This window comes from Heptranchias perlo, chromosome 20 (assembly GCF_035084215.1).
Source record: "Heptranchias perlo isolate sHepPer1 chromosome 20, sHepPer1.hap1, whole genome shotgun sequence".
Lineage (NCBI taxonomy): Eukaryota > Metazoa > Chordata > Chondrichthyes > Hexanchiformes > Hexanchidae > Heptranchias > Heptranchias perlo.
The window spans coordinates 40,816,090-40,842,194 of NC_090344.1; the positions used below are offsets into that span (position 1 = coordinate 40,816,090).

The 26,105-nt window shown below is 51.4% G+C and overlaps 1 protein-coding gene across 3 annotated transcripts; it reads left to right on the top strand.

Annotated features, from left to right (window-relative positions):
- The first annotated feature begins 116 nt into the window (after positions 1-116).
- LOC137335738 (beta-centractin) lies at positions 117-25,738 on the top strand. Of its 3 annotated transcripts, none has more exons than XM_068001065.1 (11): positions 117-268; positions 6,999-7,063; positions 9,873-9,948; positions 11,460-11,585; positions 14,931-15,055; positions 15,747-15,963; positions 19,287-19,379; positions 20,069-20,243; positions 21,094-21,155; positions 21,249-21,289; positions 22,406-25,738. In XM_068001065.1, the coding sequence occupies exons 1-11, from the start codon at positions 221-223 to the stop codon at positions 22,506-22,508; spliced, it is 1,131 nt and encodes a 376-aa protein (XP_067857166.1). In that variant the 5' UTR covers positions 117-220; the 3' UTR covers positions 22,509-25,738. The 3 variants fall into 3 exon arrangements, with proteins under 3 accessions (XP_067857166.1, XP_067857167.1, XP_067857168.1); XM_068001066.1 differs by lacking the exon at positions 117-268 and adding an exon at positions 7,521-7,756 and having other exon boundaries at positions 7,045-7,063; XM_068001067.1 differs by lacking the exons at positions 117-268; positions 6,999-7,063 and adding an exon at positions 7,541-7,756.
- Positions 25,739-26,105: the final 367 nt, after the last annotated feature.

Consider the following 26,105-nt stretch of genomic DNA (forward strand, 5'->3'; position numbering starts at 1 on the left):
CCCATTCATCTGTCAATCGCCCCATCCGACCCGCCCCGCCCACTTCCGGTTGGGAGGCGCGGGGACGTTCGGGGAGTGCGCAGGCGCGGTGGGCCGGGCCGCGAGGGGTGAAGTCCGTGCGCAGGCGCAGCGAGGACGGGCGTTCTTTCGGCTGTGCGCAGGCGCCCGACGAGCGTTTGGTCTCTGGTTGCAGTGAAAGGAAAATAAAAGCCAGTTTGCCATGGAGGCCTACGATATCATCGCTAACCAGCCCGTGGTCATCGACAACGTGAGTGTCTTGGCTGCTGTTCCTTGCTCCAAAAGTGTCCCGAGGCCGCACCCGGGCACCGCCACCAGTAGCCTTTTTAAAGGGATGGGCATGTATACTCATTTAATTTAGCCGATGTAAAAAGGGCAGAGAGTTAAAGCCCTGTTGCACCCATCCACTTCCCGGGCATCCAGACCTCTGCATTTACATTGTCCTGTGGCATTTCATTGCAAATCTCTTATTTCACCCTCTTGGAGGCACCTCCCACCCGGTGGCCTGGTACCATTACTGAGAGTTTTGGCTGGGTTACAATACCTGGAGCCCGTTCAATGCCCCGAGCTGGGGATTTACCCGAGGAAGGAGGAAGCCTCCGAAAGCTTGTAAATTTCAAATAAAATCGTTGGACTATAACTTGGTGTTGTAAAATTGTTTACAATTGTCAACCCCAGTCCATCACTGGCATCTCCACATCTGAGCTGGGGAGGGAAGGAATCCGGGGGAGTCAGAGAGCAAGGTTAGGCAGGGTCTTCACTCCTGAGCAACTGAGAACAGCAACTCCTGTTCTATTCCCACCGTGGCACGTTGCGAGATTCACTTTAGCAAATCTGGTCATTTGTGGGCTGGCCCCAGAAAAAAATTAACCACAAAGTTCTCTAGATTGGTTTTTAATAACAATCAGGTTCTTGAATGTTCTCTGAAGCAGCCTAATAAGCAACTCAGTTATTCAGGACAACCATGGATGGGCAATGAATGCAGCCTTGCAAACATCCTGAAAACACGTACTTTAAAAAGAAAGTGAGTGTGGATGTTGGGTGATTATTTGGTATAATGGCTGTGATATTCATCTCTCATCCTCCTCCTCCCCCCCCTCTCCTCCTCCCCCCCCTCTCCCCTCCCCCTCTCCCCCCCCCCCCCCCTCTCCCCCCCCCCCCCCCTCTCCCCCCTCCCCCCTCCCCCCTCCCCCCCCCCCTCTCCCCCCCTCCCCCCCCCCCCCCCTCTCCCCCCTCCCCCCCCCCCCCTCTCCCCCCTCCCCCCCCCCCCCTCTCCACCCCCCCTCTCCCCCTCCTCCCTCCCCCCTCCTCCTCTCCCCCCTCTCCTCTCACCCCCCTCCTCCTCTCCCCCCTCCTCCTCTCCCCCCTCCTCCTCATCCCTTCCCCCCCCCCCTCCTCCTCATCCCTTCCCCCCCCCCTCCTCCTCATCCCCTTCCCCCCCCCCTCCTCCTCATCCCTTCCCCCCCCCCCTCCTCCCTCATCCCTTCCCCCCCCCCCTCCTCCTCATCCCTTCCCCCCCCCCCTCCCTCCTCATCCCTTCCCCCCCCCCTCCTCCTCATCCCTTCCCCCCCCTCCTCCTCATCCCTTCCCCCCCCCTCCTCCTCATCCCTTCCCCCCCCCCTCCTCCTCATCCCTTCCCCCCCCCTCCTCCTCATCCCCTTCCCCCCCCCTCCTCCTCATCCCTTCCCCCCCCTCCTCCTCATCCCTTCCCCCCCCCTCCTCCTCATCCCTTCCCCCCCCCCCTCCTCCTCATCCCTTCCCCCCCCCCCTCCTCCTCATCCCTTCCCCCCCCCCCTTCCCCCCCCCCTTCCACCCCCCCCCTTCCCCCCCCCCCTTCCCCCCCCCCTTCCATCCCCCCCCCCCTTCCCCCCCCCCCCTTCCCCCCCCACCCTTCCCCCCCCCTTCCCTTCCCCCCCCCCTTCCCTTCCCCCCCCCCTCCCTTCCCCCCCCCCTCCCTTCCCCCCCCCCTCCCTTCCCCCCCCCCCTCCCTTCCCCCCCCCTCCCTTCCCCCCCCCCCTCCTCATCCTTCCCCCCCCCCTCATCCCTTCCCCCCCCCCCTCATCCCTCCCCCCCCCCTCATCCCTTCCCCCCCCCCTCATCCCTTCCCCCCCCCTCTTCCTCATCCCTTCCCCCCCCCCCCTCTCCTCATCCCTTCCCCCCCCCCTCCTCCTCATCCCTTCCCCCCCCCCCCCCTCCTCATCCTTCCCCCCCCCCCTCCTCCTCATCCTTCCCCCCCCCTCCTCCTCATCCCTTCCCCCCCCCCTCCTCCTCATCCCTTCCCCCCCCCCCTCCTCCTCATCCCTTCCCCCCCCCCCTCCTCCTCATCCCTTCCCCCCCCCCCTCCTCCTCATCCCTTCCCCCCCCCCCCTCCTCCTCATCCCTTCCCCCCCCCCCCTCCTCCTCATCCCTTCCCCCCCCCCCTCCTCCTCATCCCTTCCCCCCCCCCCTCCTCCTCATACCCTTCCCCCCCCCCCTCCTCCTCCTCATCCCTTCCCCCCCCCCCTCCTCCTCCTCATCCCTTCCCCCCCCCCCTCCTCCTCATCCCTTCCCCCCCCCCCCTCCTCCTCATCCCTTCCCCCCCCCCCTCCTCCTCCTCATCCCTTCCCCCCCCCCCCCCCTCCTCCTCATCCCTTCCCCCCCCCCCCTCCTCCTCCTCATCCCTTCCCCCCCCCCCTCCTCCTCATCCCTTCCCCCCCCGCCCCTCCTCCTCATCCCTTCCCCCCCCCCTCCTCCTCCTCCCTTCCCCCCCCCCTCCTCCTCCTCCCTTCCCCCCCCCACCTCCTCCTCAACCCTTCCCCCCCCCCCCTCCTCCTCATCCCTTCCCCCCCCCCTCCTCCTCATCCCTTCCCCCCCCCCTCCTCCTCCTCATCCCTTCCCCCCCCCTCCTCCTCCTCATCCCTTCCCCCCCCCCTCCTCCTCATCCCTTCCCCCCCCCTCCTCCTCATCCCCTTCCCCCCCCCCTCCTCCTCATCCCTTCCCCCCCCCCTCCTCCTCATCCCTTCCCCCCCCCCCCTCCTCCTCCATCCCTTCCCCTCCCCCTCCTCCTCATCCCTTCCCCTCCTCATCCCTTCCCCTCCTCATCCCTTCCCCCCCCCTCCTCCTCATCCCTTCCCCTCCTCATCCCTTCCCCCCCCCTCCCTCCCCCCCCCCTCCCTTCCCCCCCCCCCCTCCCTTCCCCCCCCCCTCCCTTCCCCCCCCCCTCCCTTCCCCCCCCCCTCCCTTCCCCCCCCCCTCCCTTCCCCCCCCCCTCCCTTCCCCCCCCCCCTCCCTTCCCCCCCCCCCCTCCCTTCCCCCCCTCCCTCCCCCCCCTCCTTCCCCTCCCTTCCCCCCCCCCTTCCCCCCCCCTTCCCCCCCCCCTTCCCCCCCCCCTCCCTTCCCCCCCCTCCCTTCCCCCCCCTTCCCCCCCCCTTCCCCCTCCCTTCCCTCCCTTCCCCCCCCCCTCCCTTCCCCCCCCCCTCCCTTCCCCCCCCCCCCTCCCTTCCCCCCCCCCCCTCCCTTCCCCCCCCCCCTCCTTCCCCCACCCCTCCCTTCCCCCCCCCCTCCCCCCCCCCCCCCTCCCTTCCCCCCCCCCCCTCCCTTCCCCCCCCCCCTCCCTCCCCCTCCCCCCCCCTCCCCCCCCTCCCTCCCCCTCCCTCCCCCTCCCCCCCCCTCCCTCCCCCTCCCTCCCCCCTCCCTTCCCCCTCTCCTCCCCCTCCCTCCCCTCCCTCCCCCTCCCTTCCCCCCCCCCTCCTCATCCCTTCCCCCCTCCTCATCCCTTCCCCCCCCCCCTCATCCCTTCCCCCCCCCCTCCACCCCCCCCTTCCCCCCCCCTCATCCCTTCCCCCCCCCTCCTCCTCATCCCTTCCCCCCCCCCTCATCCCTTCCCCCCCCCCTCATCCCTTCCCCCCCCCTCATCCCTTCCCCCCCCCTCATCCCTTCCCCCCCCCCTCATCCCTTCCCCCCCCCTCATCCTTCCCCCCCCCCCTCCTCCTCATCCCTTCCCCCCCCCCCCTCCTCCTCATCCCTTCCCCCCCCCCCCTCCTCCTCCTCATCCCTTCCCCCCCCCCTCCTCCTCCTCATCCCTTCCCCCCCCCCCTCCTCCTCCTCATCCTTCCCCCCCCCCCTCCTCCTCCTCATCCTTCCCCCCCCCCTCCTCCTCCTCATCCCTTCCCCCCCCCCCTCCTCCTCCTCATCCCTTCCCCCCCCCCCCCCTCCTCCTCCTCATCCCTTCCCCCCCCCCCTCCTCCTCCTCATCCCTTCCCCCCCCCCCTCCTCCTCCTCATCCCTTCCCCCCCCCCCCTCCTCCTCATCCCTTCCCCCCCCCCCCTCCTCCTCCTCAATCCCTTCCCCCCCCCCCCTCCTCCTCCTCATCCCCTTCCCCCCCCCCCTCCTCCTCCTCATCCCTTCCCCCCCCCCCTCCTCCTCCTCATCCCTTCCCCCCCCCCCCCTCCTCCTCACCCTTCCCCCCCCCCCTCCTCCTCCTCCTCCCTTCCCCCCCCCTCCCCCTCCTCCTCCTCATCCCTTCCCCCCCCCTCCTCCTCCCTTCCCCCCCCCCTCCTCCTCCCTTCCCCCCCCCCTCCTCCTCCTCATCCCTTCCCCCCCCCCTCCTCCTCCTCATCCCTTCCCCCCCCCCCTCCTCCTCATCCCTTCCCCCCCCCCCCCTCCTCCTCATCCCTTCCCCCCCCCCCTCCTCCTCATCCCTTCCCCCCCCCCCCTCCTCCTCATCCCTTCCCCCCCCCCTTCCCCCCCCCCCTTCCCCCCCCCCCCCCTTCCCCCCCCCCCCTTCCCCCCCCCCTCCCTTCCCCCCCCCCCTCCCTTCCCCCCCCCTCCCTTCCCCCCCCCCCTCCCTCCCCTCCCCCCCCTCCCTTCCCCCCCCCCTCCCTTCCCCCCCCCTCCCTTCCCCCCCCCCCTTCCCCCCCCCTCCCTTCCCCCCCCCCCTCCTCATCCCTTCCCCCCCCCCCTCCTCATCCCTTCCCCCCCCCCCCCTCCTCCTCATCCCTTCCCCCCCCCCCTCCTCCTCCTCATCCCTTCCCCCCCCTCCTCCTCCTCATCCCTTCCCCCCCCCCCCCTCCTCCTCATCCCTTCCCCCCCCCCCTCCTCCTCTCATCCCTTCCCCCCCCCCCTCCTCCTCCTCATCCCTTCCCCCCCCCCTCCTCCTCCTCATCCCTTCCCCCCCCCCCTCCTCCTCCTCATCCCTTCCCCCCCCCCTCCTCCTCCTCATCCCTTCCCCCCCCCCCCCTCCTCCTCCTCATCCCTTCCCCCCCCCCCCCTCCTCCTCCTCATCCCTTCCCCCCCCCCCCCCCTCCTCCTCCTCATCCCTTCCCCCCCCCCTCCTCCTCCTCATCCCTTCCCCCCCCCCCCCCCTCCTCCTCCTCATCCCTTCCCCCCCCCCCCCCTCCTCCTCCTCATCCCTTCCCCCCCCCCCCCTCCTCCTCCTCATCCCTTCCCCCCCCCCCCCCTCCTCCTCCTCATCCCTTCCCCCCCCCCCCCTCCTCCTCCTCATCCCTTCCCCCCCCCCCCCCCTCCTCCTCCTCATCCCTTCCCCCCCCCCCCCCCTCCTCCTCCTCATCCCTTCCCCCCCCCCCTCCTCCTCCTCATCCCTTCCCCCCCCCCCTCCTCCTCCTCATCCCTTCCCCCCCCCCCTCCTCCTCCTCATCCCTTCCCCCCCCCCCCTCCTCCTCCTCATCCTTCCCCCCCCCCCCCTCCTCCTCCTCATCCCTTCCCCCCCCCCCCTCCTCCTCCTCATCCCTTCCCCCCCCCCCCTCCTCCTCCTCATCCCTTCCCCCCCCCCTCCTCCTCCTCATCCCTTCCCCCCCCCCCTCCTCCTCCTCATCCCTTCCCCCCCCCCCCCTCCTCCTCCTCATCCCTTCCCCCCCCCCCCCTCCTCCTCCTCATCCCTTCCCCCCCCCCCCTCCTCCTCCTCCTTCCCCCCCCCCCCCTCCTCCTCATCCCTTCCCCCCCCCCCTCCTCCTCCCTTCCCCCCCCCCCCCTCCTCCTCATCCCTTCCCCATTGGTAAGATAGTTTGCTGTTAATTCCTCTGATGGTTCACATGGGAAGAATGACCCCTTTGGCAAGGTACTGAGCCTATTGAATTGTAGCCTGGTAAGAGTTTTGGCCTTCAGAAGAGAGAGAGAAAATACAACAGCTGGTGGTTTTAAATACACATTTTTAGCACCAAAGAATTTTTGCATGTAGTGTTTTCAGATGTGGCTTTTTGGTGCCACTAATTATACGCTGACCAGGTAGTAGATAGCATTTTCGGTTTTATAAAAAGCAACATAGAGCACAAAAGCAAAGAGGCAATGATAAGTTTGTAGAAGGCAATGGCTCGGCCACAGTGAGAGAGGCGATTTGGGCACCCCATTATACAAAGGATGTTAAAGTCATAGCGTACAACAAAACAAATTTTTTCGTCATTCAAATATTGTAATTGCGAGGATTCTGCCTCCACAACTTTACCCAGAAGTCTATTGCGTTGATCACACTTGCTCTAAAGAGCTTCCAGATTTTCGTTCTATATTTGATCTTTTGCCAGTTTGAATCTGTGTCTCTGTCCTACTGTCACAGTTTGATGTGTAGTGTTGCAGATTTACCTCTTGTGTGCCATTTACTATATATTACAGGAATTACAAGACGAATAAAGACCATGATCCATCTTGTTCGTCTTAGACTATCCTGGTAGTTGCATGATACACATGATGGTTTACTTAAAAAACTCCATTATGGTTGTGTGTGTGTGTGTCCTTCTTGAGAAAGGAACTCATGGAGATGTATAAGGTAGTTAGTGGTAGAGAAAAGGTGTTGGTGCCTCTCCAGATATGGGAGCAGTGTTCAAGCCTTGGATGGACTTGGGTGTGATAAAAATAATTCATAAAATTGCTCACAGGTTTGCTTGTACAGCTGTTCTTGGGTGTGGCTATTGTGTGTCAAATTTTGCTCCTTGTGTACTGTTCGTGCGGTGCACTGTGTGACTTTTACTATTTTTTCTCTTTCTATCCAGGGTTCTGGGGTTGTCAAAGCTGGATTTGCTGGTGATCAGATACCCAAGTACTGTTTCCCCAATTAGTAAGTATATACATATACACATGTCCTGTTCATGGTATGTGTGACCATTTAGAGGAATTGGCCCTGCATCCCTCTATTTACTTTGTTTTTAATGAATGTTTGTATTCATCGAGGTGTGGGGCATTACTACTAGGGGCTGTCTGGATCATACTTGGCACGAGGTGGATGTAGAGGAAGCGCCTTCTACTCTCCTGCAAACATGCTCCTTAGCTCCAGCGTTAGAGCCCCCACAACTGCACCAGGGTTTCATGTTTCTGTTTCACACACCAGTCATCCTGTGGCCCGTCAGAATGCCATTGCTAATTAGCTGAGTTAGGTGCAGTTTTGTGCTGTCGACTCTGATAGCTCAGTTGATAAAGGCAGCATGTTAAGAAGCAATTCAAGGCAGAGGTCCCAGGTTCCACCCCTGGCCTGTGTGCTGTTTCTTAACCTGTGCAGTAACCGCCTTTCTCTACAGAGGAATAAATCAGTCTGGACTCTCAGCACAGGCCATCGTCGGGTGACTCCTGCTGGAAAATTGTGTGTGGGTGAATATCAGCGGAGGACAGGATTAGGTTCATTACATAGAGTCTTGCATGTGAAAACGGCCATTTGGGTAAGTTACCCAAGGGCACCTGTGGAACTGTACCCAGCAAGAGTTTGTGCCTTCAGAAGTGGACAGAGAATTGGAGGGGAAATGGTCATTAAATACAGGTACGTAGCATTGAGATTATTGTGAGTACGGGTAAACTAGAAAACACAATATGCTGTATTCAGTATTGTACAACATGGAGTATCAGAGTGACACCAAATGTGACTTGTTTCATCCATGATAAAGTCTCATTAACTGTCTGTGCCATCACTAGGTTTTCTTAGCATATTACCAATACAATATATCAATGCATCTTTTCTTAAGCCAATTATAATTTAATATATGATGCAGTTGGAATCATACAATTATATAGCACAGAAGGGAGGCCATTTGGCCTGTCGTGTCTGTGCCGGCTCTTTGAAAAAGCAATCCCATTAGTCCCACTCCCCTGCTCTTTCCCAATAGCCCCTGGAAATGTCTCCTTTTCAAATATATATCCAATTCCCTTTTGAAAGTTGTTACTATTGAATCTGCTTCCACCACCTTTTCAGGCAACGCATTCCAGATCATAACTCGCTGTGTAAAAAAAAAATTCTCCTTAGTTACCCCTTGTGTTTTCTGCCAATTATCTGAAACCTGTGTCCTCTGGATACCGATCCTTCTGCCAGTGGAAAGTTTCCCCCCATCTACATTATCAGATCCCTTCATAATACTGAACACCTCTATCATATGTCCCCTGAACCAACTCTGCTCTAAATAGAACAGTCTTAGTTTCTCCACAAACCCAAGGTTGAAAGGGCAGGCTTTATTATTGTACTGCTGTGTGATTTTCACTGTTAAAATAGGCACAATATGAACAACTGCTATAAACTTCACTCTGCAGGGCTGCACGTTGGACCGTAAACTCCATTTGCAGCAAGACATTACAGTGTACTTTTTTAAAAGATCCTCATTTTCTCCCCATAACTTTTGAAGGTGTTGACTTGAGCACTAACTGCCCTCTGGTACCCCACCCATTCTGGTGCTCCACAAACTCTGTTCCCTAGCCACCAACTCCATTCCTCTCTCTGGCCACTGTCTGAGACTGAACCAGACCGTTTGCAACTGTGGCATCCTATTTGACCCCGAGATGAGCTTCTGACCATACATCCACTCCATCACCAGGACCGCCTACTTGCACCTCCATAACATCACCCGTCTCTGCCCCTGCCTCAGCTCATCTGCTGCTGAAACTCTCATCCATGCTTTTGTTACCTCTAGACTTGACTATTCCAATGTTCCCCTGGCTGGCTTCCCATTTTCCACCCTCCATAAACTTGAGCTCATCCAAAACTCTGCTGCCCATATCCTAACTTGAACCAAGTCCCATCCTCCCATCACCCCTGTGCTCAATGATCTACATTGACACTCGATCCAACAAAACCTCGATTTTTAAAATTCTCATCCTTGTTTTCAAATCCCTCCACGGCCTGGCCTTGCCTTGCCCCTCCCCATCTCTCTAACCTCCTCCAGCCCCACAACCTCTGCGCTGCTCCAATTCTTGCCTCTCGTGCATCCCCAATTTTCATGGCTCCACCATTGGCAGCCATGCCTTCACCTGCCTAGGCCCTAAGCTCTGGAATTCCCTCCCTAAATCTCTCCACCTCTCTACCTCCTCCTTTTAAGATGCTCTTTGAAATCTACCTTTGTGATGAAGCTTTTGGTCACCTGTCCTAATATCTACTAATGTGGCTCAGTATCAAATTTTGTTCATGTTCCTGTGAGACGTTTGGGACGTTTTACTACATTAAAGGTGCTATATAAATGCAAGTTGTTCATATGTCGGCCTAGACAGTGAGTATTGGCGGGCTGGTTGGCTGTTGCCCGCATAGTAACTCCTGCAAGGACAGGACTTCGGCGTCGCATCTGGGTTGTCTGACTCTGGGAAACGGTGCTCTAAGCTGGAAAGTTCACGGTTGCGGTCTGCAGCACAATTTCCTGTGGTCACGCAGCTCGGCTGTGAGGTTGTGCCTGTGCTATTTGTAATGCAGGTGCGGGGGATCTCCTAGCAATTGACCGCACTGGACTAGCCCAACGATAGGGACACTACTTGAGGGGTTTTAGGCCAGCAATAAAATTGACACTTTTCAAGAGGAAGGACAGATAAGTTTTGGATGACTTTACCTTGTGAATAAATGAAACAGTCCCCAGGACTTTCCTGCCCCTTCAACGTTATAAAATCCTTCTGTTTTGAACCAGTGTGGGACGTCCAAAGCACATTCGAGTGATGGCGGGAGCGTTGGAAGGGGATCTGTTCATTGGACCGAAAGCTGAGGTATTGTGTTGGCTCATTTTCCAAATGTTAACTTTGTTAATTAAAACAGCGTTCCTTGTAGGACAAGCACAGTGTGTGGCCACTGAAAGTTAATGGGGCTTAAGATCTTGGCCTGCGCTGTAACTTCATTTTTTGCAGGCGATCCCAGTCCTTGGCAGAGACTTGCTGTAGTTCCATGCCCAGTAACTCTATGTGCTTGTAGAATTTTCTTGTAAGCTTTGTTTTAGTTCTTGTCTTTTTCTCTCCCCTGAATACCAGTGGTGAGCTGTGGATTGAAGCCCAAAACCACAGGAAGCAGCTGTTCTGCTGAGGGACATAGGAACAGGAGTAGGCCATTCAGCCCCTCAAGCTTGTTCCGCTATTTAATTAGATCGTAGCTGATCTGTATCTTAACTCCATTTACCCGCCTTCATTCCGTAACCCTTAATGCCCTTTCCTAACAACAAAAATCGATCAATCTCAGTTTTGAAATTTTCAATTGACCCCCAGCCTCACCAGCTTATTGGGGAGAGAGTTCCAGATTTCCACTACCCATTGTGTGACAAAATGCTTCCTGACATCATCCCTGAACGGCCGAGCTCTAATTTTAAGGTTACGCCCCGTTGTTCTGGACTCTCCCACCAGAGGAAATAGTTTCTCTCTATCTACCCTATCAAATCCTTTAATCATCTTAAACACTTCAATTAGTAAAGGAGACCTGGGTAGCAGGAGGTCCCCGGACACTGTTACGAGTGACACTGCTTTCCAAGAATATGTGAGATTATTTATCAAAATGTTACATAAATCATTCATTGCCATTTCAGCAAGCTTTTCAATTCAATTTTCAGAGGTTAAGTGGCCTTGCCAAGCGGCAGGAACCAGGACAGAGCTGCATTCAGAACTCCTCTCGCACTGAGAGGGGGGCCCCCCAGCGCCCATTCTGCACCAGGCCCCTGGCTGCAAGGGCAAGATGGACAGCTCGCTACATGCAGATACAAACCAACGTTTCAGAGTGGCTATTGTGCCACTTTTACTGTTGCAGTTATAGTAATTAGTTCTTGTTTCTGGACCTTGGCTCCAAGTGCTGTCCTGGAAACTGCATAAGGATCCTCATTGTGTTCCACTGATAGCTCACTGGGTGATTGTAGCTCCTGGCGTGGTCCTAAACTGTACAGACTTGGGAAGTCCCATGTTTTATCACTGGCCCCTTGCTGAGTTAGCTCAGCAATAAGAATGTTCCAGTTAGTGACCGTGCTCCTTCCTGATCCAGTGACTCCTTCAGAAAAGCATGCTGATGTTGGGTGAGGACAAGATTGGGCTCTGCTGTGATGTCATCTTTGATCGAATGACCCACCAACACTCGCACGTGAATGACCACTTGGGCGAGATAACTGAAGGCAGCTGGCACCCAGCAAGATTCAGCGCCTTGGGGAGAGTCGTTGTGGGGGGAATAATGTTTTAGTGGTGTGTTTATTTATGTGTAATAACTTTGTCCTTCTCATCCTCTTCCCTCCTACCCCCTCCCACCTTAGGAACACCGAGGCTTGCTCTCGATTCGTTATCCTATGGAACATGGCATTGTGCGAGACTGGAATGACATGGAGAGAATCTGGCAGTATGTTTACTGCAAGGACCAACTGCAGACTTTCTCCGAGGAAGTGAGATCATTGCAGTCATTTTATTTGTTGTGCAACAGCCAAATGTATTTTTTTTCCCCCCAAAACGATTCTGCTGATCCAAAACGTCAAATCATCCACAACGGGGTTCTTTGAGACGGGAAGGCTGTTTCCATTGTGGTTCCGCAAGGCTCAGTACTTGGTCCCTTGCTTTTTGTGGTATATATTAATGATTTCGACTTGAATGTGGGGGGCTTGATCAAGAAGTTTGCAGATGATACAAAAATTGGCCGTGTGGTTGACAGTGAGGAGGAAAGCTGTAGACTGCAGGAAGATATCAATGGACTGGTCAGGTGGGCAGAAAAGTGGCAAATGGAATTCAATCCAGAGAAGTGTGAGGTAATGCATTTGGGGAGGGCAAACAAGGTAAGGGAGTACACAATAAATGGGAGGATACTGAGAGGTGTAGAGGAACAAGGGGTCCTTGGAATGCATGTCCACAGATCCCTGAAGGTAGCAGGACATGTAGATAAGGTGGTTAAAAAGGCATACGGGATACTTTCCTTTATTAGCCAAGGCGTAGAATATAAGAGCAGGGAGGTTATGCTAGAACTGTCTAAAATATTGGTTAGGCCACAGCTTGAGTACTGCGTACAGTTCTGGTCATCACATTACAGGAAAGATGTGATTGCATTAGAGAGGGTACAGAGGAGATTTACGAGGATGTTGCCGGGGCTGGAGAATTTTAGTTATGAGAAAAGATTGGATAGGCTTGGGTTGTTTTCTTTGGAACAAAGGAGGCTGAGGGGAGATTTCATTGAGGTATATAAAATTATGAGAGGCCGAGATAGATTGGATAGGGAGGACCTATTTCCCTTCGCAGATGGGTCAGTGACCAGGGGACATAGATTTGAAGTAATTGGTAGAAGGATTAGAGGGGAGCTGAGGAAAAATGTTTTCACTAGAGGGTGGGGGGGGTCTGGAACTCACTGCCTGAAAGAGTGATAGAGGCAGAAACCCTCAACTCATTTTAAAAAGTACTTGGATGTGCACCTGAAGTGCCGTAACCTACAGGGCTACGGACCGAGTGCTGGAAAGTGAGACTCAGCTGGCTAGCTCTTTTTTGGCCCGTGTGGATACGATGGGCCGAATGGCCTCCTTCTGTGCCGTAACTATTCTATAACTCACAATTCCTGCGTAATACCTCTCACAAAAGTCCCACTCATCTATCACCCCTATGCTTGCTAACCTCTGTGTCCTCAGGGCATCAAATTCAAAATCCTCATCTATTAATCCCCCCTTTCCCCTGCCCTTGGACTGGCTTCTCCTCAACTCTCCAACCTGCAACATCTCTACTTGCACCCTGTGCTCCTCCCACACTGGCCGACTGTGCTACCCTCTACTATCAGTGACCACCGAGCTTTCAGCCATCTCGCTTTCACTCTGGAACTCTGTTGCTCAACACCCCCACCCCCTCCATCTTGCTACATCTTATCCCTATCTTCCTTCAGAGGCCTCCTTAAAACCTAACTCTTTGACCCTCCCACCATGTCCCTCCTACTCCTGCTCGGGTCTGATTTCCCCCCCCCCCCCCCCCCCCCCCCAACACTATGAAGCACGGTAAAGATATTGTATAAATGTAAGTTGATCGGAGTGGAATTTTCGTTTCAATAAGGTGGAGTGTTTTGGAAGAGGCTGCGGGATGGGTGTCATAGGTACCAGTCTCCGACCCCATTTCTACTCCTGGCTCCACCATGGCTCATAGGACAGTTTAACTCGAGCATCGCACTCTGCTCCCCAACGTCTGAATGCTGGTTACGTTTTAATGGACGGATACTCTGCTGTCCGCTCTTTGCAAACAAAAACTTTTCAAATGAAGTTTAGAATTTTTGGAATCGGCACCCAACCACAAACGTTCAAAATGTCATGCTGGTTGCAGTTACACTGTGGGGTGAGATGAGGTCGGGGGGGGGGGTGGCGGCGTGAAAACCATGTGGTGTCAAACTACCTCCCGCAGGGGGTTCCACACGTCTTAAGGGTCCTAATCTTGGCTTATTTTGGCCACAGCTGAGACGTGAACATGACATTGGTGTCATTCCTGGGCTGCTGCTTCATGGCAGCATTGACCGATACACATAGTCACGTGCCCTCTGGGACTCTGATGGTGTGTTGGTCCAAGGAGACCAGGCAGGAACCGGGGAGGGATGCGATTACCTCATTGGAACAAAGCAAGGTCGGAGGAGCAGTGTTATAATTTCAAAGTTGCATTTTTAGGTTAATTTTGTGCCCATTAATGTGGGATGTTGAAACACTTTCCATTTCCATTAAAGGTGGCCAGACAAGTTGATACTGCTGTGTTTTTTTAAAAAAAACATATGGGATCCTGGGCTTTATAAGTAGAGAACAAATGTAAGGATGTTAAGCTAAATCTATATTAATCACTGGTTAGGCCTCAGCTGGAGTATTGTGTCCAATTCTGGGCACCACATTTTAGGAAGGATGTCAAGACCTTGGAAAGGGTGCAGAGGAGATTTACCAGAATGATACCAGGGATGAGGGACTTCAGTTACATGAAGAGAGAAAAGAAGCTGGAATTGTTCTCCTTTTGAGCAGAGAAGGTTAAGGGGAGATTTAATAGAGGTGTTCAAACTTATAAAGGGTTTTGATAGAGTAAATAAGGAGAAACTGTTCCCACTGGTAAGAGAGTCAGTAACCAGAGGGGACAGATTTATGGTAATAGGCAAAAGAACAAGAGGGGAGATGAGGATTTTTTTTTTATGCCGCGAGTTACAATCTGGAGTGCACTGCCTGAAAGAGTGGTGGAAACAGATTCGATGGTGACCTTAGAAGGGAATTGGATAAAGACTTGAAAAGGAGAAATTTGCAAGGCTGTGGGTAAAGAACAGGGGGATGGGACTGATGAGATAACTTCTTCAAAGAGCTGGCACTGGCGCGATGGGCCGAATGGCCTCCTGCGCTGTCTGATTCTATGATTTCAGACACCAGTGTCAACATTAAGTACTTGGCAGGTCAGGTACGGCATGGGTTAGATACAGAGTAAAGCTCTCTCTGCACTGCCTCATCAAACACACCCAGGTCAGTTATAGTGTCGTGCAAAGCTCCCTCGACTCTTCCTCCCCAACAGTGGATGTCAGCCCCAACCTCAAGAGTCCCTCAAATGTATCTGTGTGTCATTCTTCCACTTCTCACCTCTGTCGTGTCTGAGTGAGATTGCTGTGGGCCCTTACCTGCTAGAAGCTGGAATGAGATTGTCCTAAACTCGTTTCATGTAGGACCCTTACAGCAAAGAAAAATTTCAGAGCATTGCCGTAATTCCACGGGCAATGTGGATAATCCAGGACACAGCTGATTCTGTTTCCATTGCAGCATCCGGTGCTCCTGACAGAAGCTCCACTAAATCCAAGCAAAAACCGGGAGCGGGCAGCAGAGGTGTTTTTTGAGACGTTTAACGTCCCTGCACTTTTCATTTCGATGCAAGCTGTTCTGAGTCTGTAAGTAGCAACAAGTAAACTATTAGCTCCTTTCATAAATCATCTTCATATTTTACGAACTTGTTATGGTTGGGGTTTTGAACTGCACAGCAACAGCCACAATCATGTAGGAAACCTAAGTGACGGAATTTTTTTTGAAGTAAAGCCTCAATGTCATACTCTTTGATTTCTTGTTCCCAATTCTTTCTCCCTCCTCTCCTGAAGAAAGGGACTCTTGCTGGGCTACAGCTCCATGGGTAGCAGAAGCCCTATAGCACTGCAGCAAAGTGGTTAATCTTCATCTCGGCAGGCCAGTCAATCGTGCACGGTGCCACAACCGAACCTGACCCTGTCCTCACCTGACGCCCACGTGCATGCATTTCCAGCAGGGGGTCACTGGATGGTGATCAGGGCAGAAACACTGCCTGATTTCTGCCCCCCCAACCCCGACCCCATCAATTGTGGGGTTCCAGCTGCTACCCGAGTTAAGATCGGCTAACCCTGGCACAGACCAGAGGTTGACTCCGAGGTATTCCTGGGTTACATGGCTCAGTACAAACCATGAATTAGAGCCTAAGTTGTCATGGAGCTGGATTTTTAAGTCACTCTTGCAACTACAGAAGCCTTTTTATTGCAGTGAAGTCTTCCTTTCGATGAACAGTGTGCTACGACCCTGCAGTGTTACTAAAACTGTCTTCCACCTTTGCTGCAGATATGCCACAGGCCGCACCACGGGCGTCGTGCTCGATGCTGGAGATGGTGTCACTCATGCTGTCCCAATCTACGAGGGCTTTGCCATGCCGCACTCCATCATGAGGGTGGATGTAGCTGGCAGGGATGTGTCTCGCTACCTGCGCCTGCTCCTCAGGAAAGAAGGGTACGACTTCCACACAACTGCTGAATTCGAGGTTGTCAAAACAATTAAAGAGGTGGGTGCATTTTCCTGTTGAGGAAGAGTTGTAAAACTTTCATAAGAACATAAGCAATAGGAGCACGAGTAGGCCATACGGCCCCTTGAGCCTGCTCTGCCATTCAGTAAGATCGTGGCTGGTCTTCGACCTCAACTCCACTTTCCTGCCCGATCCCCATATCCCTTGATTTCCCTAGAGTCCAAAATTCTATCTATCTCAGCCTTGAATATACTCAACGACTCAGCATCTATAGTCCTCTGGGGTAGAGAATTCCAAAGATTCACAACTGTGAGTGGAGAAGTTCCTCCTCATCTCAGTCTTAAGTGGCCGACCCTTTATCCTGAGACTATGCCTCCTAGTTCTAGATTCTCCAGCCAGGGAACACATCTTCTCAGTATCTACCCTGTCAAGCACCCTCAGAATCTTGTATGTTTCAATGTGATCACCTCTCATTCTTCTAAACTCCAGAGAGTACACGTCCATTCTACTCAATCTCCTCATAGGACAACCCTCTCATCCCAGGAATTAATCTAGTGAACCTCCGTTGCACTGCCTCTAATGCAAGTATATCCTTCCTTAGATAAGGAGACCAAAACTGTTCACAGTACTCCAGGTGAGGTCTCACCAAAATCCTGTACAATTGTGGTAAGAGTTCCTTACTCTTGTACTCCAACTCCCTTGCAATAAAGGCCAACATGCCATTTGCTTTCCTAATTGCTTGCTGTACCTGCATGCTAACTCTATGTTTCTTGTACTAGGACACCCAAGCATCTCTGAATACCAACATTTAATAGTTTCTCACCATTTAAAAAATATTCTGTTTTTCTATTCTTCCTTCCAAAGTGAATAACCTCACATTTTCCCACATTATACTCCCATCTTCCACCTTCTTGCCCACTCACTTAACCTGTCTATATCCCTTTGCAAACTCTTTGTGTCCTCCTCACAGCTTACTTTCCCACCTAGCTTTGTATTGTCAGCAAACTTGAATACATTACACTTGGTCCTTTCATCTAAGTCATTAATATAGATTGTAAATAGCTGAGGCCTAAGCACTGATCCTTGCATCACCCCACTAGTTACAGCGTGCCAACCTGAAAATGACCTGTTTATCCCTACTCTCTGTTTTCTGTCTGTTAACCTATCCTTTATCCATGCTAATATATTACCTCTAACCCCATGAGCACTTGCGTGTGGTACCTTATCGATTTCCTTTTGGAAATCCAAATATACTACATCCACTGGTTCCCCTTTACCTATCCTGCTAGTTACATCCTCAAAAAAACTCTAATAAATTTGTCAAACACGATTTCCCTTTCATAAAACCTTGTTGACTCTGCCTAATCATATTGTGATTTTTCTAAGTGCCCAGTCACCACTTTCGGGTCAACCTGCGAATTGGGGGCAGGAAGAAGAGAGAGGATGTTCTCTGCGAGGGCAGAGATGTGAGGATGAATTAATATTTTAGCTGATTGATAAAGATTTTTCATTCAGTAGATTAAAGGAATGGGTTAGACCTCATCTTGGAATAGATTGCCTGTTGGTAAGAGTAGGATTTGAGGGGCTGAATGGTCTTTTGCCATCCTATCCTATCCTTATGACCAAGCAAGTTTATAATGTGTAACATTCGGTAGAAACCATTCATTATTCTGTTAGAAGAGGCATTCAATTTTTTGTACTGTGTGCTGCCTATCCCCTCTTATAATGTATTATATAACAATATTCCCCATCCAGACCTATCAACTCTTACTCTCCATCTCCCTAAAACAGTGGGAAACATGCACAAGATGCCAATCTCCCACTCCAGGATTGTGGTCACAGAAGTGTAAGGACAGTGCTGGTAATACCTGCACTTGTGTTGCTTTCCCTTGCTCTCCATCAACTGAAGACAAGAGAATGCCACGGAGGTTGGGTTAGGCAGTATTCATAGCAGTCGTGAAATCCCTCCGTCAAAGGCTACCATCCCGATAGTTTTAATAAAAGGCTTTCACTGGCATAACCAATTTTAGGGTAGCCCTGCTTCCATAAATGCATAGCCCCCTCCCCCAAGGCATGCTGTGAAGGGAGGAGGAGAAATGCTACAAAAGGGACGAAGAAGAAACACTAGGTGAGAGAGAGAAGAAAAATGCATTAATGCCATGTGACTAGCCGCTAGATCCCACATGACAGATGCAGATTGCCATTGTTCCTCGTGAACTTTCTCTCCTGATCTCCGGAAGGCATCAGCTCCTTGGAGCTCTTGCCCAAACGGCCATTCTTTATTTTTGAGCCTAGGGAGTGAGTCGGCCAGCTGTTTGTCACTGGGGCATCAAAACTTAGCCCCACCTGACACGTACATGTGTGTACACGTCATTGGATAATGATCAAAAGTGGCGACCCCAGATGATTTTACTCCCCATAACCCGGGGACACTGAGGGCGAATGTAGCACCTCTACCAGTGTCAGGATATCATGGACTGGTGTACACAAGAGTGCAAATACCCTGACCAGGATCTTCCTGGTCTGTGTGACTCAACTACTTACTGTGTAACCTGTTTAGCCGTCATGGGAGCAAAGCTTGCTGCTTTTAATCCTGTTTACATTTTGGGCATGAGGTGACTCCTCGAGTACACAGCTTGCAACTGCAAACTTCACACCTGGGATTTGTACAATGTTGACAGTTCTTTTTATAGCTGTTCTCACTCTTCAGTCATTATAATGTCAGCACTGCTTCTACCATCCCTTGTACTGGATTGAAATGTCCGTCCACAGAGAAAGGCCTATACAGAACCGACACCGGGATTGTGCAGTGGGTCTGTGAGTGAGTTGCAGCCACAAGTTACGAATGAAATGCTGTCGATTCTAATCAAAAGCAAAATATTACAGATGCTGGAAATCTGAAATAAAAACAGAAAATGCTGGAAATACTCAGCAAATCAGGCAGTATCTATGGAGAAAGAAACAGAGCTAACGTTTCAGGTCGATGACCTTTCATCAGAACTGGAATAGGTTAAAGAATTAACAGTTTTTAATGAAGTACAGAGGCAGGCAAACACGGGGGGTGGGGGGCGGAAAGAACAAAAGGGAAGGCCTGTGATAGTGTGGAGGGCAGGAATGATTAAACGACAAAAGGGACAATGGTGCAAGGCAAGGAGGGGGGTATTGGGACAGTCGATTCTAATATTTCTTTTAGAATGCAAGATCAAAGTAGTTGAATTTTTCTGTGTTCTATTTGTACGTAACGTTAGCCTCTGCTCTCGCACATGGTTGCTGTCTGTGTTTGGCACAAGTTGTATTTCAGCAAGAACATTCCAAGCTCTGTGGTTTGAACAACAAATGAAAGCGTGTTTCTTGCTTTGCAGCGGGCCTGTTACCTATCTATAAACCCGCAGAAAGATGAGACGCTGGAGACTGAGAAAGCACAGTACACTCTTCCTGATGGGAGCACATTAGAGGTATTGTAAACTCCTGCACGACCGAGTTTGTTTTTGGAAGAAAGCTTACCACTAACCAGTCGCTCTAGTTGTAGGCATGTGATCCCTTGTGTCATCTTTCCTCTCCAATAATCTCCACTCTTCTCCTGTAGATGTTGCCTTATGTTAGAATCCGGTTCCACTGATCCTGGCAGCCCTCCTGTGCCTCATTCAAGTGGTCATTCTTCATGCCTGAACCCGGATGATGACAATCAGCAGGCTATTTGGCAATGGAGGGCGTCACAGCCGACTCCAATCTTGTCCTCACTTGCTTTCATGCACGCAGCCTTTCCAGCGTGAGTCATGGTGTAGTGATCAGCAGTGTGACCCCCTGACTGATTTGTTTTTCTTTTCCATAGCCCAGGGTTGCTAGCCTGACAGATTATCTAACTCCACATAGAACAGGAATAGATCCTGCGATCTCTCATGGTCTGAATGCCTCAGCACCACACAGGACGATGCCCCAATGGTTCATTTGATAAAAGCATCGCCTGTGGGTGTTTGAATGCATGCTGTTAGGAGAAACCTTGAAACTTGCTCTTATCAGTCATTATTAGCTTTGATGTTTTTCCATGAATGTATCCTTAAACTATCCAGTTGCAAGCAAACCTATGCGATTGTGGTATTTAATCATTATATCTGAAAGGTTGTCGTTTGTTGGTTGCCCTCAGGTGGGACCTGCTCGATTCCGAGCCCCCGAGTTGCTTTTTAAGCCTGACCTGATTGGAGACGAGAGTGAGGGAATACATGAGGTGCTGGCCTTTGCTATTCAGAAGTCAGACATGGACCTGCGCAGGACGCTATTCTGCAATATTGTACTCTCTGGCGGTTCCACCCTGTTCAAAGGTGCCTGCAAGAAACATTCTGTCCAACAGCAAATGACTTGTTCGACCCAGTGTTTGTTTTTAGATAGTCTTAAACCAACAGTTGAAGGCTGCAATCTTGCTTGAGGGGCTACTCTTAAGAATGCTGCAGCATGTTGCTCCCAGCGTAAGCATTCTCAGTTCAGGTACAGCAAGGGTTAGATGCAGGGTAAAGCTCCCTCCATCACACTATGCTTCAGTTCCAACCTGAATTTGTACAGAATTAGAGACAGTTTTCTGCTGTGAATTCATGCCCACTGGGGACTGAGCTTCAAGGTGAATTCAGTGGGGACCTTTTTAGCCACCAGATACACGACGTCAGTGTGGATTGGGTTGAAGCCATATGCCACCCCAGTATCAGTTGTCTGAAATCTCCGCCAAAGCTGTGAAATTTGCAGTCGTGGATTGGTCTGATTGCCTACAGCACATGCAGTGTATGAGCCCGAGGGCTCCAAGCTGACAGCATGTGTGATCAGTCACGGACTCTGCACGTGTCGAATTTACTGAGGCAGAAGCTGCTTGCTGTTCCCTATGATCCTCAAACATCAGCGAACCCACCACTGGGAATTCAGAAAGATGTACTGAACTAGATGGGATCTCCTGAGGGGTGCCACCCGCCTATGACACTGTCCAAGTTGGGAGGCGGCCTTCATTTCCCCCAGGGTCTGAGAGAGAGCTGGGCTCCCTTGCTGATGGGAGCACGCTGCCTCATAGGTTCTGAGACAGCAGCTTGCCTCCAGTCAGTCAGGATCTGAGACAAAAACCCACCCACAAACCAAAGAGAGGACAAAACTCTTTGAAGAAGTTACATGTATGTTCCATTGTTTTTTCAGGTTTTGGCGACCGGTTACTCAGTGAGGTTAAGAAACTGGCACCAAAAGACGTGAAAATAAAGGTATGAGCAGAGGTTTTAAGTTCTGTCTTTCCCTGGTGACCAGGTGTTGGAGTTATAATACACACCAGCTGTTTGTGTTTTGTTCCTTTGCAGATCTCTGCACCACAGGAGAGGCTGTACTCCACGTGGATAGGGTAAGCGATTTCGTGAGTTGGGATGTAGGTATTCCAAGAGGTATTGCCGCCTTTTGTCTTCGATTTTGTTTCTGTGTTTAGAGGGTTGAGAGATGTTAGGGCCTTGGAATATAACATTACATTTTCTGACGAAGTCGGTACAGTACAGGTTTGATACAGGGTAAAGCTCCCTCTGTACTGTCCCATCTCGCATCCTCTGGGTAGGTACAACATGGGTTAAATGCAATGTAAAGCTCCCTCTATACTAGCCCACCAAGTGTTCAAAGGTCAGGTGCAGCACAGGTTGGATGCAGAGGAAAGTACCCTGTACTCTGCCCCAATAATGTACCTCAAGCCCAGCCTTGGAAGAGCACCCCTACTGCTCAGTGTGATGTTTTTCCGTTTCCCACCGCAGCCGTGCTGTGGCCTCTCTCCGTGAAATTGCTTATTTAGTGCTGAGTTAGGGGCTGCTTTATTTCAGCAAGGAACTTCGTTAAAATGACCTCTTGGGATTCTTGTAGCCATCAGAGAGGAGATGTGTGAGCTCAGCTGAAGGGACGCGGACCATCACCTGGAGGTGCAGGATATAGGGCATGTGCCAGTGAATGACTTGAAACCTGTTGCAGCACGCTGCAGTGTGCTTGGATAAGAATCAGTCGTCCTCCTTTCAATTTCTTTGAACATTATTTACTGTTCTATTTTGATTAAAATCTTGCCAAGCAGTTAAAAATACATTTATTTGTTCAAAGTTCACGTTGCTTGTAATTTGGTTTCTCTTTGTTGCTTCTTGTGCTTTTTTTTTTCAAAAAAGAGGCTAGCTCCCTAACAATCCCCTGCCACCACCCCCCCTCTCCAATGCCTCAGATGGTGAGTGTACACCTGCAGTGGCTGCTGATGCCTGGACTACGGGAAGATGCCAGGTTTTTTCTCTTCCCCAGCCCAGGGGTGATATGGCCCAGTTATATAGCAAACCCTGTTGCGATCAACCAACTCGTCACATGCAGGGGATAGAGCGTGGGACCATTCTGGTCCGTATTACTCACTTCTGCACTGGGTGGTGCTTTTACCCATTAAATCATCGGGGACCAGGTTTTTTAATTCTAAATCTGTTTTCTTTGCATTCTTGTGTTCCCGCAGTGGCTCTATCCTCGCTTCCTTAGACACGTTTAAGAAAATGTGGGTGTCGAAGAAAGAGTATGAGGAGGACGGAGCGCGTGCAATCCACCGGAAGACGTTTTAATGTTGCTGGATCCACGTAAAGTCGACGTGCTGCTGTGTAAGCCTCGTCTCCTGTCTGTACAACATAACCATGCAGAATGAATAATGGACACGTAAAATGAGAATTTTAGATGTATGAAAAGAGAGGGTTTGGACGTCACTTATCAAAACAAACTTGTTCTGCCCCTTCGGGATTTGTGTATATTGGATCATACATTTTTATTTCATTGCTGTGGGGGTGAATCTTTGACCAATGCCTGGCATTGATTTCATCCTTGCCGTTTACAAAGGAAGTTATCTGCACTCGTTCAATGAAGGAATATGATGTAATTTTAAGGTGTTGGAGCCCCCTCCCCAACTTTGTAAATTCACAGGGAGTAGTTTGCTGTAGAGAAGGGCTTGCAAGCAGGGGAAAGAAAACGGCAGGAACCAAAATTCTGTGTTTGTGGACATCGGCACCCACAGAGTGGGCTTGATGCTAAACGTTTTGTAATTCCTTGCTCTACTTAATAAACAGCACTGCAAATGCTGTGAGTCGCGAACGATTAACATGTTGAACACTATGACTAGCACTTTACTTGCAGTGGTTGGGGATGGAAGGAGGTGGCTGCCTGAGGACCATTTGACTATATTCACAGTGATTTAGCCCCGCACTGACCAAAATTATTGAAGGAAAATGTAATAATTGGTGATCGTTCTTTCTGTCACTGTAAATAACTGTAGTTGGCTCCCTGGCAAAAATGGGTTTTGATTCCTGATATTTTTATACCTGCTCTCCGCACCTGCATGTTCATTATGAAGATGAAATCATTTTGTTTCCAATTAAGACCTGTTAAAATCAAACTAGCATGTTCTACCTTACTCACAAACCAGGCTATTTTTGAGTTGGGTTTGCTAAATCCACCCACAGCCATTTTAATACTTGATTTTGGCAACTGCATTTGGTGAAACCCTCGCTTCCAATGAGATTAGTTCTGTAGCTTAAGAGGGAACGTTGGTGTGGAGTGTTTGTTTATGCTGGACATGTAGACGGTTTGTGGAGCTGCATTGCGCTGGGATTTGAGGGGGTTTTGGCTTAAATCTGCAGCACTCATAATGTGGTCCCGTTTCCCCTTCACTTGTTGCCCTTGACAGATTTGCTGCTCCAATGTACCTGCCCATTCGTGGCCTGCCAGCTGTTTGTTGTTGACTGAGATAGGATTCAGTGCAATTCCCTCTCCCTTTCTTGCTTTCTGACTAGCGAAGGCCAGGGCATGGTATTGGGAGGCAGAGTTAGCGCAGCAAGAGGATGGACCTTACCAAAATGTTTACAACAAGGAGTTGGTTTTAAAGGTTTTTTTTTTCTCTTCTTGTGAAGAGATAACTGGCCTCCATGTGGCAGCTGCTCACAGTGACATAATTGAAATGAGACACTCACTGTGTGCCAAAGCACAGGCTCGGGCCCACGTTCCATCACTCTGGTGCAGCACAATGTAGAATCCCGAGAATGGTTGTCGAGCAAGATGTTGGTTAGGGCTGTGGCTCTCTGCAAAAATTCACTGACTAACCCTGATACATGCAATAACGGTTATCCAGGTGAGAGCTACAAGCTGCTTGTTATCAACAGATTCGGTCAATGTTTCATACTGTGTAAATTTCCATACACCCCAGGGTTCAGTTCCAGCCTTTAAGATGCCCCTTTTGCCTCTCGTAACTAGGGGTGGGTTCATTTATTTATTTATTTTTGAATGCAAGCTCGTCTTTTAAAGATAAATCGTGTTTTTCCTGTTCATTGTGGTGGGTGTGTGTGTGTGGGGGGGGGGGTCTTTTGTGTTAACTGCAATTCCTGGGTGGGCCACCTGTTCTCGGGGCCCCTGTCGGATTCAGCTGACCCTTGAAGACATCAAGAGGCTTCCCCTGCCTGTGTCTGCCACATGGTGCCTCGCTGTGGCTGAGTGGCCAGCAATGAGCACAATAAACCCAAGGCTGCAGCACAAGGGAGTATGAGCTGGGAGATGAGAGTGGCAATGTGACATAAGGTGATCTTAGTCACGGGACCTGCATGCCATATCATGCAGCAATCTGATTGCGAAGATGGAGGCTAGGAACTCAAATATTTGTACATAAATCTTGCCTTTTCTCCTTAATGTAGTCCATGAGCCAGGGCTCAGTGACTTTTTCTTCTGATTGGTTGAACAATAAACGTCTTAAAGTTTACTTTAGGCTTATTGACAAGCTGGAGAGAAAACTTGCTAAGGGTAACCACTTTATTCCCTTCGATCACTCGTCCTTCTACATCTTAATCCAGTGTAACTCGTACTACAGGCAACTTACTGACGGTCTTGTCCTTAACAGATCTGTTATTCCTTGTGTCTCTGGGCTTAAATCCATGAGAGAAATGGCAGATCTGTGCTGGAAACACCCGAGTTGGCCACTGGCAGCCATGGGAGGCTAGCCTGCATTGGGTTGTTGACCAGATGGTTGGGTTCCGCTCAACGACCCCATTCATGGCTTGGCAAATATTGGGAATGTAGCTCGTGGAATGGCAGGGGGTGATACCCACTTTATGGAATTCCTTATGCTGTGTGCTTGCCCTGCACCTCTCTTTTGCCCTTGCCAATGCCAACTTGGCAAGTTGGGAGTGAAAGCTCCTGCAACAGATCTCCAAACCAGTGCTGTTCAGTGCCGTACAGAGCAGAAGGTGTCAAGTGTGATAACCTGGCTTGTGATGTTTGGCTGATCTCAGCTGGGGTTTCAGAGTGGGTTTATAATAAGTCTCACCAGCCCTGGGCTTGGGAGGGGAAAATTCAGGTCAGGGGTCTGGCTCCTGATCCGAATCTAATGACCTTCCCCGTGTGCATTGGTTGAGAGAACAGAATCGGGCTTGTTGAAGAACCTATGGATACTCGCTGCCCAGTCTCACAGATGGAGAGTAGCCACTTTGGCCCGGTACTATAGGACCCTTTGAAACCACAACTCTGAGAGAATTGTCTGCTCAGGAGAAGAGAGGAGAAAATTGTGGGAAAGGACACTGAAAACGGTTTTTGATTTTTATTTTGACGTGGGAGAAGTGGCCCCGATAAACGGTCTATTAAAGAATTCTGGTTCCTGTACTTTTGCCTCCCTGTGTCGAACATTTCAAAAATGTCGGTACTGCAGTGCCTTTAACCTTGTTCGAAGAGGTGTGGGAAATTTGGAAATAAAACTGGCACCAGTAAGGTTTACCTCGTATGTATTTAAAAATAATATAAATAAAAAACATTTTAAACGAGACCATTTGCTCTCCTTCAGTGTCTTTCAAGGAATTTTTTTAATTAGTACATTTTTTTTTCCCTGACTACCCTGTCCATATGAATTAAAACCATCAGTTACATTTTAGGGGCATGTCCTAAAGGTTCAGTCCATGACTACACCATGTGACTGAACCATGCACACCAGAAGGTCACAGTTCCAGCCCTGAGCTTCATTCAGTTTGTTCTTGGCTCATTGCACTTTTGCAGTTCACTTAGGGAGATGCAAACATATAAGAGAGGACCTTAGGTTAAGAAGGGAAATTGATCAGCTACAGTTCCCAATTCACATCACCAACTAGTGAGTGCAGTTGTGTGCAGGTCGGATGAGGATAGGATTGGGGTTCTGC

Excerpts from the sequence above, each read along its gene's own strand:
- LOC137335738 (XM_068001065.1), top strand. The coding sequence starts at position 221 with ATGGAGGCCTACGATATCATCGCTAACCAGCCCGTGGTCATCGACAAC. Across the intron at positions 9,949-11,459 it reads TCATTGGACCGAAAGCTGAG|GAACACCGAGGCTTGCTCTC; the intron begins GTATTGTGTTGG and ends CTCCCACCTTAG. Across the intron at positions 15,056-15,746 it reads ATGCAAGCTGTTCTGAGTCT|ATATGCCACAGGCCGCACCA; the intron begins GTAAGTAGCAAC and ends CCTTTGCTGCAG.